This window comes from Crotalus tigris, unplaced genomic scaffold (genome assembly GCF_016545835.1).
Source record: "Crotalus tigris isolate CLP2741 ecotype Arizona unplaced genomic scaffold, ASM1654583v1 scf7180000024362.2655971311:6658466, whole genome shotgun sequence".
NCBI classification, from domain to species: Eukaryota; Metazoa; Chordata; class Lepidosauria; order Squamata; family Viperidae; genus Crotalus; species Crotalus tigris.
Genome location: NW_024100530.1, coordinates 2,569,376 through 2,589,055, shown reverse-complemented (window position 1 = coordinate 2,589,055; position 19,680 = coordinate 2,569,376). Strand labels below are relative to the sequence as shown.

General features: G+C 41.5%; 1 protein-coding gene across 1 annotated transcript in view; it reads right to left on the bottom strand.

The window, feature by feature from the left end:
- Positions 1-15,634, bottom strand: part of CARMIL2 (capping protein regulator and myosin 1 linker 2) — a 57,025-nt gene extending 41,391 nt beyond the window's left edge. Inside the window, exons 1-13 of the mRNA XM_039327489.1 lie at positions 15,307-15,634; positions 12,867-12,955; positions 11,154-11,204; positions 10,388-10,447; positions 8,981-9,102; positions 7,973-8,064; positions 7,602-7,672; positions 6,292-6,365; positions 5,211-5,286; positions 4,713-4,801; positions 3,558-3,652; positions 2,631-2,717; positions 2,188-2,297 (exon numbers count right to left, since the gene is read on the bottom strand). Of these exons, the coding sequence (XP_039183423.1) occupies positions 2,188-2,297; positions 2,631-2,717; positions 3,558-3,652; positions 4,713-4,801; positions 5,211-5,286; positions 6,292-6,365; positions 7,602-7,672; positions 7,973-8,064; positions 8,981-9,102; positions 10,388-10,447; positions 11,154-11,204; positions 12,867-12,955; positions 15,307-15,346 (1,056 nt within the window). The 5' untranslated portion in view covers positions 15,347-15,634. The remainder of the gene's footprint in view (positions 1-2,187; positions 2,298-2,630; positions 2,718-3,557; positions 3,653-4,712; positions 4,802-5,210; positions 5,287-6,291; positions 6,366-7,601; positions 7,673-7,972; positions 8,065-8,980; positions 9,103-10,387; positions 10,448-11,153; positions 11,205-12,866; positions 12,956-15,306) is intronic.
- Between the last annotated feature and the right edge of the window lie 4,046 nt (positions 15,635-19,680).

Below are 19,680 nucleotides of genomic sequence, written 5' to 3'. Positions count from 1 at the left end.
TTCTCTTGTGGGATGCAATTGATTGCAACGGATATGAGTATGTGGAATGTTTTTATGTTTTGAAATCTACTTTTATTGGTTTGAGAGCAATTAAATGGAAATGCCTCTGCATTTTAACACTTCTTTTGTCTGCTTGAATTGAAAAGCCTTTGGCTATAACCAGACAAAAGTCTATCAGTTCTTTAACGGCCACCAACAAGCAAATCACCACATAATGTAGACTTTAATTTATCTTTTCATCACACAGATCCGCTTTCCCATCTAATCCTTACTTCCGGTAGTCCTTGACTTACAGGTTTGTTTAGTGGCCATTCAAAATGACAACGGCACTGAAAAATGTGACGTATGATTGTTTTTCCACACTTATAACCATTGCAACATCCCCGTGAGCATGTGGTTTACATTCGGATGCTTGGCAACTGGTTCATATTTATGACCGTTGCAGCGTCCCCGGGATCAGGTGATCCCCTTTTGCAACCTTCCGACAAGCAAAGCCAGATTCACTTAACAATGGTGTTACTAATTTCACAACCACAACGATTCCTTTAACAAATGTGGCAAGAAAAGTCATCAAACTCACTTGATTTCTGACTTAGCAACAGAATTTTTGGCCTCAGTTCTGCTCGTAAGTCAAGGATTGCCTGTATATATTCCATTCGGCACATAAAGTCCTTCTCCTATCAACTTAACTGAATGGAGGGATGAAAAAACAAGACCGTCTGAACTGAGGCAACAAGACTTTGGAATATTCTTCCTAGAAGGGACTGGGTGCCTTCCCATTACATTAACGTTACATTAATTAATTACATTACATTACATTAACAGTGGGATAGAATCAAGATCACATGACGTATTAATACCACTTTACAAGGCCTTGGTAAGACCACACTTGGAATACTGCATCCAATTTTGCTCATCACAATGTAAAAAAGATGTTGAGACTCTAGAAAGAGTACAGAGAAGAGCAACAAAGATGATTAGGGGACTGGAGGCTAAAACATACAAGGAACGGTTGCTGGAATTGGGTAGGCCTAGTTTAATGAAGAGAAGGACAAGGGGGGACATGATAGCAGTATTCCAATATCTCAGGGGCTGCGCCAAAGAAGAGGGAGTCAAGCTATTCTCTAAAGTGCCTGAAGGCAGGACAAGAAGCAACAGATGGAAACTAATCAAGGAGAGAAGCAACCTAGAACTAAGGAGAAACTTCCTGACAGTTGGAACAATTAACCAGTGGAAAAACCTGCCTCCAGAAGCGGTGAATGCTCCAACACTGGATGTTTTTAAGAAGAGACTGGACAGCCATTTGTCTGAAATGGTATAGCAGGGGGTTGGACTAGATGACCTCCAAGGTCCCTTCCATTATTATTATTATTATTATTATTATTATTATTATTATTGACTAAGCATCAAGATCTGGTTCTCCAAGACGACTCTTCTGATATTACAGGTAATCCTTGATTTACAACCACAACTGAGCCAAAATTTTTGTTGCTCAGCGAGACATTTATTCAGTCAGTTTTGCCTCATTTTATGACCTTTCTTGCCACAGTTGTTGCCCAGGAAGCTGCGACCGTTATAAACATGAGTCAATTGCCACGTTTCTGATTTTTGATCACAGGACCACGGGGATGCTACAAAAGTCGTAAGTGTGAAAAACGGCCATAAGTAACTTTTCCAATGCTGTTGTAATTTTGAATGCTGACTAAATGAACTGTGCTAAGCCAAGGACTACCTGTACTGGGAAAAAAAAGAGCGCTTACTATCTTTCAGGCTCCTTGTGGCTTTGTCATCTTGCCTTGACTATTTTTGTATTTGGAAAAAGGAAACCACTCACATGATTATGGATTTACCATTGAAGAACTGGGAACCAAAGTCTGAAACTCCAAAGAGTTGAGTTGATTCAAGAATATAGAGATCCTTCTTCTCTAAGATCCATTGTCACTAGACTGAAGTCTACTCATCTAGTCCCAAACGGCCACAAGGCACGTGCGGGATGGAGAAATCTAAGTTTGGGTTGTGAGGCTAAATATGGCAGCTCACACCCCCTGACAGCTCACATGGCCACCGAAAATGGCTAGGATGACTGCTTTAAAGCTGAGAACTATGATGATCTGTTTCTCTCTGTCCTAAGGATTGAAGAAAGCAGAGTTATTTGTTAAACTGCTCCCCAAAGCCATCCACACTTACATTTCCACCTTCAGCCAACAAACTTCCTGGGTTTCCAGAGAGATCCAGATGGGACAGGCTGGTTCTGAATTGTCCATTGTTGATGAAAGATAGACATAAGGCCATCATTCCTGGCAACAGACAGTAAAAAAAAAATATCATGTTAGGAATATTGCTAGGCAGAGAGATTCTCCAGGGCTCAATCAATTTCATGAAAGAGAATTTTCTTCAGAACTTCCTCCCAGAAGAAATAATTTTAGAGAAAATGTTGAGGATGGAATGTGCACAGGGTCGGATTTAAACATAAGCTGTACAAGCTATAGTTTATACAAGTAGAAGGCCCTCGGTCCTCGTGAGAGATCTCACAGTAAAGCAGCAATAGTGATCCAGTGAAAAAGAGAGTTTATGGATTTCAGATAGAGGGAGTTCATCATTAGAACCTTTGTAGAGAAGAACAGATTTACCTTTCTGAGTCACACAAGTCCTTGCAAAGTTCAAGGAATGGAAACCCTTGTTCCTTTGCTCAAACATCTGGCTTAGAGCAATTATACCTGTAGGCAGAGTAAGTCAACCAGAGATAAGTCATAGAGATGGTGTAATCCTCCATTTATAGTTATCTGCTTATAGCAGTGATGGTGAACCTTTTAGAGACCGAGTGCCCAAACTGCAACCCAAAACCCACTTATGCATCGTCGTGCTGGGTGGGTGTGGCCCATTGGGTGGGCGTGGCTGTGGTGGTAACGGCAGACTGGGTGGGACTAAAAAGTTCAATCAATCAATTCCAACTTTGCAAGATCTTTTTTTTTCCTGCGAGAAGTTGAAATTGATTGACTGAACCTTTTTTTTTTTTTTGCACATGGCGGCGGAGGCCTAAAGCAAAAAGGTTTTATAAAACCCAGCTGAAGGCCTAGGACTGGGGTGACGGCGCGTGTGCCCACAGAGAGGGCTCTGAGTGCCGCCTCTGGCACCCGTGCCATAGGTTCGCCACCACTGGCTTATAGCGTATCACAGGTGCCTCTTAGGAAGAATATATGAGCAAATTCATATAGATGCAATACACCCATGTGAGATTCTACCATAATTGGCCTCATAATTCTCTCAATAGTTTTCCATGTCTAAATGTGGGCTTGAACCTGGATCTCCCTAGATCTGATCAATATAGAACCAACTCTACAACAGGCTCTTTCATGGTGGGCAACCTCCAATGTGTGGAGAAAGATGGCACGGACTGTATAACCTCACCAGCAAGTTCAGATCCATTTCTATCATTCCATTTTAATCATATGATAGTTGGAAAACTGAACAGTAGTGATGAATCCAATCCATTTTTATGGCCAGATTATGGGAAATCCTACTTCAAAGCATCTGCGGAGACATTGGGAATATCCTACCTCGGTCCTCCAGGAGGTTTCTAGAGAGATTAAGGCTGTTCAATGCAGAGTTTGGATATTCTTGAAGGACAAGGGCCATCTGCTGAGCAAAGTCACTACAAAAGAGAGACAATTTCACACAATGACAAGGAATCCATGAAGAGAGATATACAAGGCTGTGGGCAGATATTTGTCTGGAGTTTGCTCCCTCCTTCAAAGAGCTGTGTCTTATCCATGACATATTTTTCACAACACAACTCAAGGTCAGGAACCGCACCATGGATGGGGAGATAGTCTTTTGAATTCAGTTGTTTGACAACAGTTCCAGATTTAATGGGTTTTCCTTTGATTCTCTGCTTCCAAAGGATATCAAACATTTATGGAACCCAGGCTGGGTTGAGGAGAAAGGGAGGAAAGGAGACCAAACGTACAATCATGTATACAGTATAACTTTGAGGACAATCCGACCCCCCTTCCAGATTTGAGATTGAGAGCCCGTGGATTGGTGTACATTCAATGGAAAAGTGGAAGAAGAATTTGCGATCACAAGGAAGTTGAGCAGAATTGTTGACCACACTCCAGTTGGATAGGACTGATTTCTGATTTGGTTTCTGGTTAGTGTGTAAATGTAACCTAGAATAACAGCTAAACAGTGTAAAAGTAACCTAGAAAAACAGCTAAAGTCAACCTGTAACCATGAATGTCATTCTAAGCTGACACAAGTGCTTGAGTTTTTGAGTGGTATGGACGGGCTGCATTTGTGCACAACATGAATAACTGAAAATACAGTATTCTGATTTCTCCAAAATTAGAGTGCAGCTATGTGTAAAAGTAAAACAAATAAAATTTGTTGAGCTGCCCAGAGTCATTGTGACTCAGCCGGTATACAAATTTTACTGCTGCTACTACTAATGATTCATTCTATTTCATTAAATAGCTTTGTTTTGATTTTGTGGGTTGAAGTTCTTTTGTTTGGTTATTTTCCAAGATAGTTTTACTCACCTCTGAATAACTGCAGTGCTCCTTCGACTACAGTTTGCTTTAAATTTTGGGATCTCCTAGTTGCTTACTCTAAAGCACAAACTCACTTTTCAGAAAAGCTTCCACATTTGACTGCAGCTAGAATTTTATTTCTTAAATTTCTGTGGGAGCTGTGGTTCCGACCCCTTTGCTCACCTTTTTAAACCACAGTTTTCCAATTCCAGCTCTTTCAAAGTCACTGATTTTCTTAGGGCTAGAAGAATCTCCTCCAAAATAACCTGATTCTGTTGTAAAGAAAAATGAAAAGAGCCACACTCAGACAAAGCTAAGAAATGAAAGCACAGGGAAAAGTTACAAAAAAGAGTGACAGTTGTGATCAAAGAACGGGCAGGCACTTCTTGACCTTTTACTGGTCTACAGCAGGTTAATAATCAATAATCAGTATTGAAAGCCCTTATTACATTTCTATCCAACCTCACCTATTCTCTCATTTCCCCTTCTGATCATGATCCCATCCTGGGCTGGTGGATGGGAACATTAAAACTTCTTTTATTTCAGAGAGGCTGTGACCTTTTTCACACAATAATCTTAGTTCATCAAGATGCTTTTTAGACAACATGCTAAACTTGGTTAGGATTAAACCTGTTTAGATGATGGGTGGGTTTAGGTCTCTTGGCTGACTGCTGCACTCACCAGTTTGAAGTCCTTGCAACTTAGCTTTGTAAACCACTGATTAAATGATAAGCTGGCCACACAAAGAGCGACATCTCTGCAGAAAAATAAAAAAAACAATGTACACAGATAACCTCAGTGTCAGTAGGAAAGAGTTGTAACTAAGATAGGAGTGCAGGGAAGAATCTCATCTAACCACAGTGAGAACAATTAACCAGTGGAATGGGTTGCCTCCTAAAGTTGTGGGTGCTCCATTGCTGGAGGCTTTTAAGAAGAGATTAGACAGCCAATTGTCTGGAATGGTATAGGGTTTCCTGCCTGAGCAGGGGGTTGGACTAGATGACCTCCAAAATTCCTTCCAGCCTTATTATGTTACTTGACTTTAGGCTGTCCTGCAAATATAAAGAATGACTCCTATTTGGATAAATAGGGATATGATTTACCTCTCTGTGGCATATTCAGATCAACCAAACAGATGATTCGCATGATCCCTTCCTTAGCTTTGCTAAGCGGTTAAGAATTAAAAAGCTATAGTATTACATTAGTCAAAGATCTCTCCTCAAATACAGCTAGTCCATGACTTACAATCATTTCGCTTAGTGATCAAAGTTACAATGGCATTGAAAAAAATGACTTATGTCTGTCCGTTGCAGCTTCCCCACGATCAAAATTCAGGCCCCCCTAGCAACTGGCCTGTATTTACAATGGTCACAGCACGCTTGGACGTGTGATTGCCATTTGCAAACTTCACAGCAAGCAAAGTCAGTGGGGTGAGCTGAATTCGCTTAAAAACTCCGTCACTCACTTAACAGCTGTAGTGGTTTGCTTAACGACATGGCAAAAAAGGTTGTAAAATTGGGATGTGTGTGTGTGTGACTCCCTTATCAACTGCCTTGCTTAGCAACAGAAATGCTGGTTCCAGTTGCAGTCATAAATTGAGGACTCCCCATAGAAGGCTTCCTTCGGTAAAGCCACAAATGGAATTGGGGATTGCAGGTGTTTCAGCTTATTTGTACAGTCTTTCGTGACTGCTATTGCACAAACTCCAGCTTTGCACATCTAAGCCCATCCGCTATCCCCGCATTCTTTTATAGAGACTCACTGGCTGGGCAGGTGGTTGAAATCCAACAGGTTGAATTCTCTGCATCCCCGGGCATGATAAATATTATCCACATCCTGGGAGAGAGAGAGAGAGAAAAAGTCTTCTTTTACTATTAATAAGAATTTGTGATCAGTGAGTAGTCGCTATCTTTGCCGAGCGCCCAAGTGATTTGAAACGACCTAGTGAAAATGGAAAAGAAGGACTATGGGGGCTGACTTGATAGCAGCGTTCCAGTACCTGAGGGGCTGTCACAAAAAAGACGGGGTCTACTTATTCTCCAAAGAACCTGAAGGCAGGGCAAGAAGCAACGGATGGAAACTAATCAAGGAGAGAAGCAACCTAGAACTAAGGAGAAACTTCCTGACAGTTAGAACAATTAACCAGTGGAACAACCTGTCTCCAGAAGTGGTGAATGCTCCAACACTGGAGGTTTTTAAGAAGAGATTGGACAGCCACTTGTCTGAAATGGGTCTTGTTGGACAGGGGGTTGGACAAGAAGACCCCCAAAGTCCCTGCCAACTCTGTTATTCCATTCTGACCTCAAGCCATTTGTTTCATCCCTTCTGTGAAGGAGGTCAGGTTGACCCCCAACTGTGCGTTTGTCACTTTCTCTCCATCTTCCCCTGACTCATCTCTGCTGCTGGATACAAGTCAGTTCTACATGACTACTTCATGTAGTCCACTGAGTTCTAAACACAAAGTTTGTTTATGAGAGAAAAAGGCTGCCCAATGAGCTTCCTCAAAATGGAAAATAACAAAAAGAAGACCTTATACATCTGGACAACCCAAGTTCCCTACAATGTTAAAACTGGCAGGGGTTCCCTAAGGACTTACCTGAAGGCCTGGGAGAACATCTAGTTTGTAGGCATATTGCTAAAACGTGGTAAGTTCTAAAAGCAGCACCTTATATTTCTGTAAATAAGGAGGGTGAAATAAAAACAGAATGCTGATTCTCCCCACTAGCATTCTTGAGCTAATTTCTTATCGGGTATAGCACAGCAGTTTGCCACGTATGTTCCATCTTTACCCAAAGAAAATCAGTGTGTAATTGATCTTGGCAGAAATCGTAATTTCAGAACATCAAGCTACAAGTCCTCTACCCCTGAACCTTTCAAAGAATTTAATTGGCTGACAAATGAAACCATGGCAAAGGCACAGGCACTCTCCCTCCCAAAGACAATAAACGGACCGTCTCCATCTTTTGATCTAGAGAAAGCAAAGAAGTTGGTGGTTCTACAAAGCCCCAAATTCTTCCTGTGTTTCTGGCTGAGCTAAGAATGGCTCATCTTTTTTCTAGTGTTCCACCTTACCCACTGGATTTCCTCTTGGGCAGAAAGGCCACTGTAGTCGCAGAGGGCAGCGTAGGTCTCTGAGAATCCACCTGCAAGTGTGAAAAGATGGTCACTGTTATAGAAGACAGGGAAGAGCTTGTACAACGTTGCAGAGAGCCATCAGCTGATCTAAAGATCCCCCAAAGGGTACTAAATAAAAGTACAATGCGGTTGTAGCTAATGCAGTCTCAAGAGCAGTAGGGAGATGGATTCAATTCCCAGAGTAGCACTTGCTAAACAGGGACAGGAAACGACCCTCCTCAAAGATGGCATGTTCTCCAATTGCCACTTGAATCGACTATTCCTTGAAATATTTTTTTCCCCATTTCATTTCCATATAGTTGAATTACCACAAGGACTTTCTTTCCATGCTTCTTCCAAGGAATCAGTCACCCCTTGAATTCTTGAAAGCAAGCTGGGAGAGGCATTCTGGAGGAGATCTCTGTAACATCAAGAGAGTAATTAAATTTGCATTAAAGAAATAATTTTATTAAAAAAAAGTGCTGAGTATCATTTTATATTTCAGAGCTTCCTCCTTTTTGAGAGGGATGAGAGAAACTGCTGCTTTGTGAAAACATGTTCCTTTTATATTTCCAATCCTTCACAATGGCTTTGACATCAGAAGATATAAATATGGTATTGAATAATTAAAAGGTGAGCCTGTTCAATCTTAGCCTTAGTCACAATATCTCTTCTGAATAGAATTTTCTAAAACAGAGGAGAGAACTCTAGCTATCATCAGCCCTTGTTAGATGGCTGGTGAACAAGAATGTGGAGAGCGGTAATTTAGCAAGATCTGGAAAGCCAAGATATCAATGGGCAAGCTTCAACGGTTACGCCTCGATTCCATCTTTAGTGGTTGTATGTCTATGGAGATTCTCAATCATCTAGGTCAGGGGTAGGCAACCTTGGCTCTTTTATGACTCGTGGACTTCAACTCCCAGAATTCCTGAGCCAGCATGGCTCAGCTTGGAAACTTCTCCCTTTCCCCTCAGCATGGCTGGCTCAGGAATTCTGGGAGTTGAAGTCTACGAGTCATAAAAGAGCCAAGATTGCCTACCCCTGATCTATGTCATGGTTGTCCCAAAGGTGCTTTTTCCAAAAAAGCAAATGGACTTTGTTTTTTTTCCTTGAAAATATTTCACTTCTCCTCCAAGGAGTTTCCTCAGAACTTCTTCAGAACTGAAGAAGCTTCTTCATGCAAGAACTTCTCATCCAAGAAGCTTCTTCAGAACTGAAGACGTTCTGAAGAAGAAGTTCCGAAGAAGGAAAAAAAAAAGCTAAGAAAGTCCAGTTGCCTTTTGGAAAAGTAGCTTTGGGACATCTTTACTGGTTTATCATCCCTGCCAACTCCTTACCCAGGTGAGGATCCCGGAAAAACCTTTTTGAGTGATGTAATCATGTGACTGACGGCTTGTTCCAGATCGTCCGATGACTGGAAGTCAAACTCAAAGGAAGAGGTATCAGTTTCTATGACAATCTGGACAGATGAAAGGGGAAGAAATATGAGAAGCAGGTACAGGTAATTCTTGGCTTACAACCATTTGTTTAGTTGCTGTTTGAAGTAACACCACCACTGAAAATTGCGACTTATGATTGGTCCTTGAAACTACTGCAGCATCCTCAGAGTCATTTAATCAAAATTTGGGTGCTTTGCAACCGATATGCATTGACGATGATTGCAGCATCCTGTTGTCATGTGATCACCATTTGGATCTTCCCAGCCAGCTTCCCACAAACAAAGTCAATGGGGCAAGCTGGATTTGTTTAATGACCATTTCAGAACTTCCCAGCCAGCACGGGGAGTTGAAGCCCACATATTTTAGAGTCGTTAAAGTTGGGAAACACCAGTCTAGAGTTTCAAGGCAGGCTGGAAACAGCCATCTCCCAAATACCAGGTGATTTCAGCCATGGCTGCCAACAATATTATGCTAAGTCAGCCATCCCTTAGATCAGTAGTTCTCAACCTGTGGGTCGGGACCCCATTTGGAGTCGAACGACCATTTCACAGGGGTCGCCAAAAAACGCAGTCCGCCATTTTTTCCCCTTTTCCTTAGCTGTGCTACTCCCTTTTATTCTATTGGCTTTCAAAAGCCAATAGGAATTGTCCAGGCTGTCTCTGCCCTGCTGAGCCCTCCAAAAGTCCCATTCTGCAAATGGTGCTGCACCAGTTGAGTAGTCCTCGACTTACGACCGGTTGAGTAGTCCTTGACTTACGACCGGTTGGGGGCTGCAGCATTAAAAAGGTTGAGAACCACTGCCTTAGATTCTAAGGAAATGCTGTGTTCCTGTGCTTGACTTCTTAATGAGGAGAAGGCATGTAATTTTATTCTAAAAGGGACTGCTGGCCTTTCACTCCTGGACATTTGCAATTTCAATGAGATTGGACTGACTCTTGAATGTCAGGGCTCTTAAGAGGTTTGGGCCTTCTGCCTCCTGTACCTTTTCCTGCAGTCATTAGTTACAACAATGCTTCCATTTACTTCTTTTCTAGTGCCATGAAAATATTCCCCTCCCGTAAATGTCTGTGCGTCATTGGTGCTCAAAAAGAAAGTGAAGACAAGTGAACGACAATGTTGTTGCAAGCAAAAGATTGGAGACCGGATCATATTGCAAATTCTTATGACAATTTCTTTGGAACATTTGCTATAGGAAAGAAAGGATTTACCCAAGATACCATCGACTCAACAAGCAGGGGTGGGAGAAAAGCCTATTTTACAGAGGAGGGAGCAGATCGCATAGTCCATTCCCCAAACTTAACTTACCTTTTTAGCTTCTCTTATTTGGATAAACTGCACAGCTAGGAAGCTGAAGCTAACTTGGATCTGCAAAGAGGAATGGATGAGTGTTATTCTATGCTTCCATTTGGCATAACAAGCAGAGAGCTTGACCCCCTCTGCTTTGTGGCAGATACTGGAACACTGCTATCATGTCTCCCCTATTTCTTCTTTTCTCTAGACTAGCCAAACCCAAGTCCTGCAGCCGTTCTTCATATGTTTTAGCCTCCAGGCCTTTGACACACCCACACCTGACCCATTACAAGACCCAGTACAAGACCTTCACTTCACACACCCACACCTGACTCATAACAAGACCTACTACAAGACCCTCACTTCACACACCCACAGCTGACCCATTACAAGACCCACTACAAGACCCTCATTTCACACACCCACATCTGACCCATCACGAAACCCTCACTTATGCCCACACCTGACCCATCACAAGACCTATTGACCGCACAAAGCCCTTATAAACAGAACACCGAGATCCCCTAAACTCTGCTGAAGATGTTACCTAGCCTGGTAACAAAACTTTTGGAAACCAACCCACAAGCTCAGAGAGCGCACCTTCCCCCTCATCCTACACCTGAGCTACAGACATTCACCACTATTGCAAACTGATACTGTATTGATCACCTGACTAATAATAGGGCCAGCATCTGCATTTCTGCAGGTGACTGCATGGGACTAGATTAAGAAAACAGTAGCTAAGTCAATAAGGGTAAGGACAAAATAGGACATAAAATACCTTAAGAGGAAGCTTGGCCATCACCACTAATGCTCGCCAAGGCATCAAAACCTAGAGAGAGAGAGAGAGAGAGAGAGAGAGAGAGAGAGAGAGAGAGAGAGAGAGAGAGAGAGAGAGGGAGAGACAAGTAGGATGAAGCCAAGGTTGGTCTCCATGTCTGAGATCAACCAGGACTTGACAGGGAAACCCCTATGCAACATCCACAAAGGGTTTAAGACTTGCAACATGTAAACACACTGGCAGTGGAGTTGATTTATCTACTCCATACCCTCTAAAACAAGACATACCACGTGGCAGGACAATCATTATGAAAAGAACCAATCTATGGCACCCTGCAGTTTGGATCCATTTTTGAAGCAGGAAATGAATGAGATAAGATTGCTGTGTATATTAATTAGCCAGCATTTAAAATCTAGAAAAGGGACAGGTTCAATTATTTAGAGCTGTGTTTCTCAGCCGTCTTCAAGCTGGCAAGGTTGAGAAACAGTGATTTAAAGAGCTCAGTATATGCAATTGCTTTATGGGCTGAACATGCTTTGGTATAAAAGATCACCACCGTCAGCAGCCCATTTTTTTTCTGAGTAGTGAAATAAGAACAGATATAACATAGTATTCCTCGGTACTTCTTAAAGTCTTAGCTGAGAAAGATGTGATATTTCCTAATACCGTATCTCCATAATATATGCAACTCAGTAGCATATGAGCTATTGTGTTCATCTAATTGTGAGCAGATACAATCGGAGCATGGTGTGACTCACAACCTGGGGCCACTGGAGGAAGATTCAAATGTCTCCATGCAAATCCTCTTCTCTAATTTACTGCAGTCAAATTGGAAAGGGATCTGGCTACATGAAGAGCTTTCATTTTGTTTTAATTAGGCACGATATTTCCCTTACGTTGGATACCGGTCTAAGCTGGTTCATCCTTGGCTTAAACTTTCCATGTAAAATCTGCTAGGATCCCTTGTAAATGCTTTAAACTCTGGATGTTTAAACTTTGCAAATACTGTTCCACGTTACAAAAATCTGGAGAAGTACAGCACAGTATTTTGGGGACCACTTCTGAACGAGAGAGTAAGCTTTGTAATAATCTGTATTTAGAGGTAGTCCTCGCTTAACAATCAGTTTAGTGACTGCAATAAAGGAGAATATTTGTAGCTCAGGGTGCTTGGCAAGTGGTTTACTTTTACGGCCAGTTGCAGTATGCCACAATCATATGACCATGATTTACAATGGGGTTTTTTTTGCCAGATTTCGTTTTTTTCAGCTGGTTTCTGGCAAACAAAACACTCATAGGAATACATTGGTTTGCTTAACAATTACTGCAAAAAATAATAATCATAAAATCAGGTCTAGTCACCTACGGTAGGTGTCTTGACGTATGAACGTCATGACTTACAAAGGAAAATCCAGGCTCCTTTATGGTCGTAAAGTCAAGGATTTCTTGTGCACACGTTCACATTGAGCATGTATTACATGCATGGGCAAACACACAGAAGTTGTCCGTTTGCAATAAGCATCCAACAGTGGAATGCAAATGGGCTTTTTCCCATTTATTATTTCTGTTAAAATTGTAATGCATCCCTGTCGTCAATCAAAAACGATATTTTTCAAGGACTTCAAAAATCCATGGTGTGGTCTGTTTCCGCATAGGAATTACACCCACACATGCATCAAACTGAGAGAGAATAAAAAATAAACCACACATACATACCAGGACAATTTCCTCTACTTTGGACTTGATGTGGAACTGAGCATCCAGTAAAACAAACTCCTGTGTCCCTAAGAAATTAGTGATGCTTCCTGAAAAAAACATAAAGGGATAAACGGAACTGGGAGAACTGCTATAAATAAACAATAGCTTAAACCTTCCAGCTGCTGCTGCATCTCGTCCACCTGAGGCTCCAACTTGTCTTCAAAGATAGATCAGGTAGATCTATGCGGCAGCAGCCCAATTAGGCAGTCATGAAGATACGAGTCGCTGTTCTCAGAACTTTCATAGGAAGAATAACGCTTGCCTTCAGAGTTGTGTGGGTGCCCCCATCACTGGAGGATTTTAAGAAGAGACTAGGTAGCCATTGTCTGAAATGGTATATAGAGTCTCCTGCTTGAGCAGGGGGCTGGACTAGAAGACCTCCAGGGTCCCTTCAAACGGTATTATTTTGTATTCTGAACAGATCTGTGGTTTAACTGCGCTCAGCCTAATAAGTTCAAGATCCAAAATCTGCCTTTGCACAACTGTTCTTTTATGTACGACTTAGCAGATTGCACAACTTAGTTCATTCAGAAAGAGTAGGATACACTGATATAGCATGTGATTTAAATTCAGGAACCAAGTTAAATGCATTTTGCAAGCCCAGCCCAGATCCTGTTTATCTGCTGCATGTATCTTGTAAAATTCATCCCAAGGTAACAGCAGTGATGGGGAAGCGATAAATTCATTCTTGGTAATCTTCAGGCTGATGTAATTTGCATTCAAACAAATACATGTGCAAAATTAAAAAATGAAATGAAAAAGCGGCAGTTTCAATTTTGGTCTACAAATCTTGAGCTATCTTCTTTCTCTTCTGTTAGCACACGGCATTGTCACAAAACATAAATAAGAACCCTGCCACTTATGCCTTGATCTAGTGAGTCTTTTTTCATTTTTTTTTGAAACATATTGATTTATTCAGTTTGTACACTGCCTGATTCTCAATGACTCTGGGTGGTGCACAAGAAAACATAAAACAGTACAGCAATAAAAGAAGACACGAGGATGGCACAATCAGCAGCGATCAAAACACAAGACCCAGTCCTTGAAAAGGATTGTACCCATCCTAGCCAAAGGTCATCTGAAACATCTGTAGGGTGGGATCCATCTGAATCATGAGCTTCTAGACTTTCCAGAACCACCAGTACATTGTGTGTCTTCATTTAACCATAAGATGTAAAAACTGCTGCAAACTGAGGATGTAATTGGCCATATCCTGTTTTGCTTTGTTTTATGCAAGTGAATGTTAACCATTGTCAATCAAAGGGAACTGGCACATTGTTCACAATTTCTTTTTCCGCTCCCACATTTTGTTTGACAACGATTGGATGTTATCCTACAGCAGAATATTTTCTATGGCAGAGAGATTGCACTTAAAATACCTTTTGTGATTATCTGTTTTGAGTTTCTCTGGGAGCTGTTGAAGGCTGAAGCCCAAGTGCCTGGTACGCATAAGAGACAGAGGTAGAAAATTTGAATTGCCTGGAGCTAGGTTGCAAAAATCCAGATGACCACTAGCTAGCAGCAAAGAGTTGGAATTATTTCTTTAGCGTCATCTAGTGGACAGCTGAATTTTGGCCACCTTGAAATGATTACCTTTGTATTATTCTAGTTCATTTACACTTTATGGAGAGTACCTAACCCAGGGGTAGGCAATCTCGGCTCTTATATGACTCATGGACTTCAACTCCCAGGAATTCTGGGAGTTGAAGTCCACGAGTCATAAAAGAGCCAAGGTGGCCTACCCCTGAGTTATAGGAAGATGAGGGGACCAATTCCCAGAATTCCTCTGCCAGCATGGCACCCTATACCAGGACTAGGCAACCTTGGCTCTTTTATGACTGGTGGACTTCAGAATTTCTCCCAGAATTTCTGAGCCAGCCACGCTAAGGGGAAAGGGAGAGGTTTCCAAGTTGAGCCATGCTGGCTCAGGAATTCTGGGAGTCGAAGTCCATGAGTCATAAAAGAGCCGAGGTTGCCTACCCCTGACCTAACCAGTTAAATCTACAGAGCTGGGTATTAGCTGTATAATGCAAGAGAAACCAACATCAACCAACCGCCCTGAGTCCTTTGGGATTGGGCGGCATATAAATAAAATTAATTAAATAAATAAATAATTTTCTGAACATTAGAAATGGACCCTTGGACTACTTCAGTTAACCTGAAATAAATTGCTCATCTTCCTTTTCTCTCTCACACCAGCACACTTCCTAACAAATAAGCCCATCAAATATGTCAGCTTCGAAACTAAGCTCAGATTCTCCGTTTCTGGGGACACCAAAAAGATAGAGGATTTTTGTCTTAAGCTGGCCTCCTGAAGACGAGCAATCGTAGCCGTCTCCTGGCCTTCTTTGCTCATGCTGAGTAGGACAAAAAAAGAAAAAAGAGAGGACTTGCTTACCATGCAGTTCTGCAGATCTCTCTTTGAAGGAGGCAGCCATCTTCTAACCTTCTGCAAAGACCTACTTGGAAGGAAGTGGTGTTTCTGTCAGGCACAGCAAGTTAGCAAGGCACAAGATGACAGTATGTGTTGTCTACCTCCTTTTTTTTTTTCCTCCCCTTACCTTGAAATGCCTCTTCCTGTCTTCCAGCCACTTCAACTTAAAGTAAGCCCTGAGCAGGGAAGCAGACACCAAGGGTGCATTTTGCAAGAGTAAGTGAGGAGAGCAGAGCACCACAGGTGGGAAGCTACTTGTCCTCCTACACCGTATGCAAAGTCAACAGCTCATTGCATTAAGATAAATGACTAATTAAGCAGCCCGTTTGATGAATGGAAACAGGGACATCTGAAGCACCACATCTCTCCTGCATAACAGCAAACTGAACCTTGCCTTCTATTGGGGGGGGGGGGTGTCTTCAAACTTGGCCCTTTTATGACTTGTGGACTTCAACTCCCAGAATTCCTCAGCGAGGCAAGCTGGCAGAGGAATTCTGGGAGTTGAGGTCCCCAAGTCATGAAAGGGCCAAGTTTGAAGACCCCTGCCTTCTACTATTATTCCCCCAACTGTTGAAGGCTTCAAGAGCAATTAGTGGTGGAAAAGTAAATGACTCTCTAGAAATTGCTGAACTACAAGTTCCAGCATCTTTCCTTACTGAGGGGAATTACTGAGGTAATTCAACAGCCTCTGGAAAGCCAGACTTTGTCTTTGTAAGATAAGCCAAATTCATAGCAAGGTCTCCCAACAACAACAAAATATCACATATGCTCCCCTCTTGGATAGGCATGCTTCCTTTTAGGGATTCAGGAGCTAATTACACCATAATTTGGGATATAAGCTAAGCTAAAACAGATTGGAATCCACAAATTGTTCAAATGCCCCAGTAAACCGCCAAGGGTTTTATTTTCACTCAGCTAACAAACCTCTATGTCCTTGTGAAAACTGGAGTTTACCAGGAGCTAGATAGTTCTGTTGGTGTTGGGCTCAGTTTAATTCTCAAAACCCACACCTGGATTCAGAAATCTTTAATGCTAAAAATATTTTAAACTATGGGCTCTGATTGGTGGGTCTCTGGATTACTGACAAAGCAGTTTCAATCCTTTTAAATTTGAGGCGTCCTCGTTCTGCTTGGAGATGTTAACAAATATGACAAACTTTATCCTCCTCCCCCCCCCCCGTGTGTGTGTGTGTGTGTGTGTGTGTGTGTGTGTGTGTGTGTGTTCTGATACTCCATTTCTGAAGAACATTTTGGAAGTTGACCTGCTAGCACCGGCTAATGGCTTCTACAATTAGGGTGTGAAAGTTCTAGAAAAGCTCTGGGAACAATACAGGAGGGCAATTAATTCCTGACTGTTTTATGGACTTCCTACAAATACATAATTTGCTTTAATTTCATTCAACTCTGCAGACTTCATGGCCCCACCTTTTAAAGAATGGAGAAATCAGAGTAAGCTCAGAGGAAACTTACTAAGGTGAAGGGGTTCTAGTAATCAGGCCGTATGAGTAATGGTTGAAGAAATGACCACTTTAAGCTGGAAGAGAATAATAATAATAGTAGTAAAGTTGGAAGGGACCTTGGAGGTCATCTAGTCCAACCCCCTGCAAAGGTATTGTACAAATCTATAATTTTCTAAAAGGTGGTTGTATGCAAGTGGTCCAATCACCACTCTATTGAAACCAAAGGCAGGGTAAATTTAAAAGAAATGATATTCAGACTGAAAACCAAATAATTTGCTGATGGTAAATTTTCTTTAAAGCAGTGGAAGTCTGTTAAAACAGTGGTGAACTCCCTTTTGCTGGAGATTTTGAAGCAGGGGTCAGAAGCTCTCAAGATAAATTTCTCTACTGAACCTTATGTTGGATTAGATCAGCCTCGGCAATTGTTTTAAGATTTGTGGACTTCAATTCCCAGAATTCCTTAGCCAGCATCATTGGCTGGAGAATTCTGGGAGCTGAAGTCTACAAATCTAAAAGCCATGTTTGGACACCCTTGGCTTAGATCTTAGAAGAAACCTTTCAGCTTATACATTCTATGAATTTAATTAATTTTTACCTTGCCTCAGTTATACAAGAACCACCAAATATGATAGAATGTAGAAAAATAGGGCCTTTTGGTCTGGTCTAGTAAGATTATTTTTCATACTTAGTAATATATGCTTAGAAACCAAAACCTTGCTTTTGAAGTTCAAAACAGGCAATCACAACAGATTTAATGAAAAATTTGCTGAGCCTCAATATATGGACGATACATGGAGTATTTAATTTGCTCAGTTGCGAACAGCACAGAGTCAGTGAACACAGAATTTTAATCCATCACCCAAAGCTGTTAACATTTAGTATCTTGACTACACGGAGTCAGAGAAATCTCCGAAGAGTTTTCTCATAATCCCAATACAGGCTAGGCTCAAAGGTCACATTAAGCTCTGAAAAGTTTAACCACTCTTATTGAAATAACCACAGTATAATGGCTGGAGTTCACATGATAAACTAATATGAAGCAGCGGATTAAGATTGTCGAGCTTCATCTTCCCTTACTGAATTATTGCAAAGCTCTGCAACAATATGACTCAGAAACAAATCTCAAACTGTTCTTAAGAGCATGTTTATTTTCTGTTGCTAACAAATTAACAAACACTATCTTAAATTTGCACTATTTTCCAGGCTTAGAATTCTGTTTGATGTTTAATACAGAAGCATAAAAATGCAACCCTTTTTGAATTAGGAACGATGGCAAAAAGCACGCAAGGAATAAAATCTGTGGAACATACGTTCTTTATTCTCGTTTTGCAAGGCTCAGGCTTCAGCTTCCTTCTCCTTAGAAAACAGTGTTAATTAACTGTCAATCATCCAGAATATTCTAGTAATAATATCTTAGTGCAAAGAGCTGTGGAAAGATACACGCTCAGCATTACAAGACAAGACAGGAAGACCTGCACATGGATTAGAGAACAAACGAAAGTATATAGTATCATCAAGAGAGTAAAAGAATTCAAATGGAAACAGGCTGGTCACATAGCAAGAAGGATGAGGGCAGGTGGACCCAAGAGGTCATAGAATGGATCCCACTTGATCAAAAGCGTCCACAAAAAGGGACCTAAAACAAGATGGATCGATGATGTCAGCAAGTATTGCGGGCCCAATTGGCAAAGAAAAACTCAGGGCTGTATTGGTTGGAAACATGCAGAAGAAGCCTTCATCCTGCAGTGGATAGACAATGGCTAGAACGATGACATCTCAGCTTTAATCCTACTCTCCATCGTCAGGTTCTTCTAAATAAAATGATCAAAGCAAAACACTGGAGCAATTCAGAAAAGTCCAAACATGGATTAGGCTTTGCAATGTTCATGGCAGATCTTGTGTATTTCTTGACCCACCCCACCCCCCACTTTGAAAGAATAAAAAGTTCAATCTTCCAGACAGCAAAAGTGGAAACTGCAGCACTCTTGGGGAAATGACGTTTTCTTAAAATAGGCACTCTCCAAACTTGGGGACTTCAGCTCCCAGGATGGCTGGCTGAGGAATTCTGGGAGTTGGAAGTCCACAAGTCTTAAAAGTTGCCATGGTTGGAGACCTCTGTATCAACACATGTCCAAGGCAACTCAAGTAAGGAAAACCTGAAAGCAGTTTTGAGCGAAGAAGCTAGTTTGATTTGCATAAAAAGTCCAACTGGATTTTTGTGAAGGACAGCCAAGTTCTGAGGAAGTACCAATGGCCCCAAACCAGAGTCTGCATGTTTGTAGACGTGCCAAAAAATGCACACAAAACCTTGTGAGATTTCTAGAAACCAACTATACTTTTATTATCTTGCAAGGTTTTGGCACTCTCAAGCAAGCTTTAAGGTAGAAATGGAAGAGTCTCTCAATGTTTTGTCCATTTTTGAACTATTTTTTTTTTAAATGGGTGTTTCCAGGTTCAATGGCACTCTCAGATATTTTATGCCCAATCCCTACCGAGATATTCTTTTCTTACAAAAACAATAAGCCTTAATTGCATTTTGGCGTGAATATCATGCATCATGGAACATTGCACATCTCCATAACTATGCACAGTTCTTATTCATATTACTGTATATACAAAGGTGCCCCAAAGGGACAAGCAACAGACAACAAATTGAGATGTATAAAAAATGCGTGTCTTTAATAAGAAAAACTTTCTCCTCCCTACCCCCAAAAAACAAGATGTGCCCCATTCTGTTGTTAGTTGCAAAGTCGTGTCCGACCCATCACGACCCCATGGACAATGTTCCTCCAGGCCTTCCTGTCCTCTACCATCTTCTGGAGTCCATTTAAGCTCACGCGTCTTGCTTCGGTGACTCCATCCAGCCACCTCATTCTCTG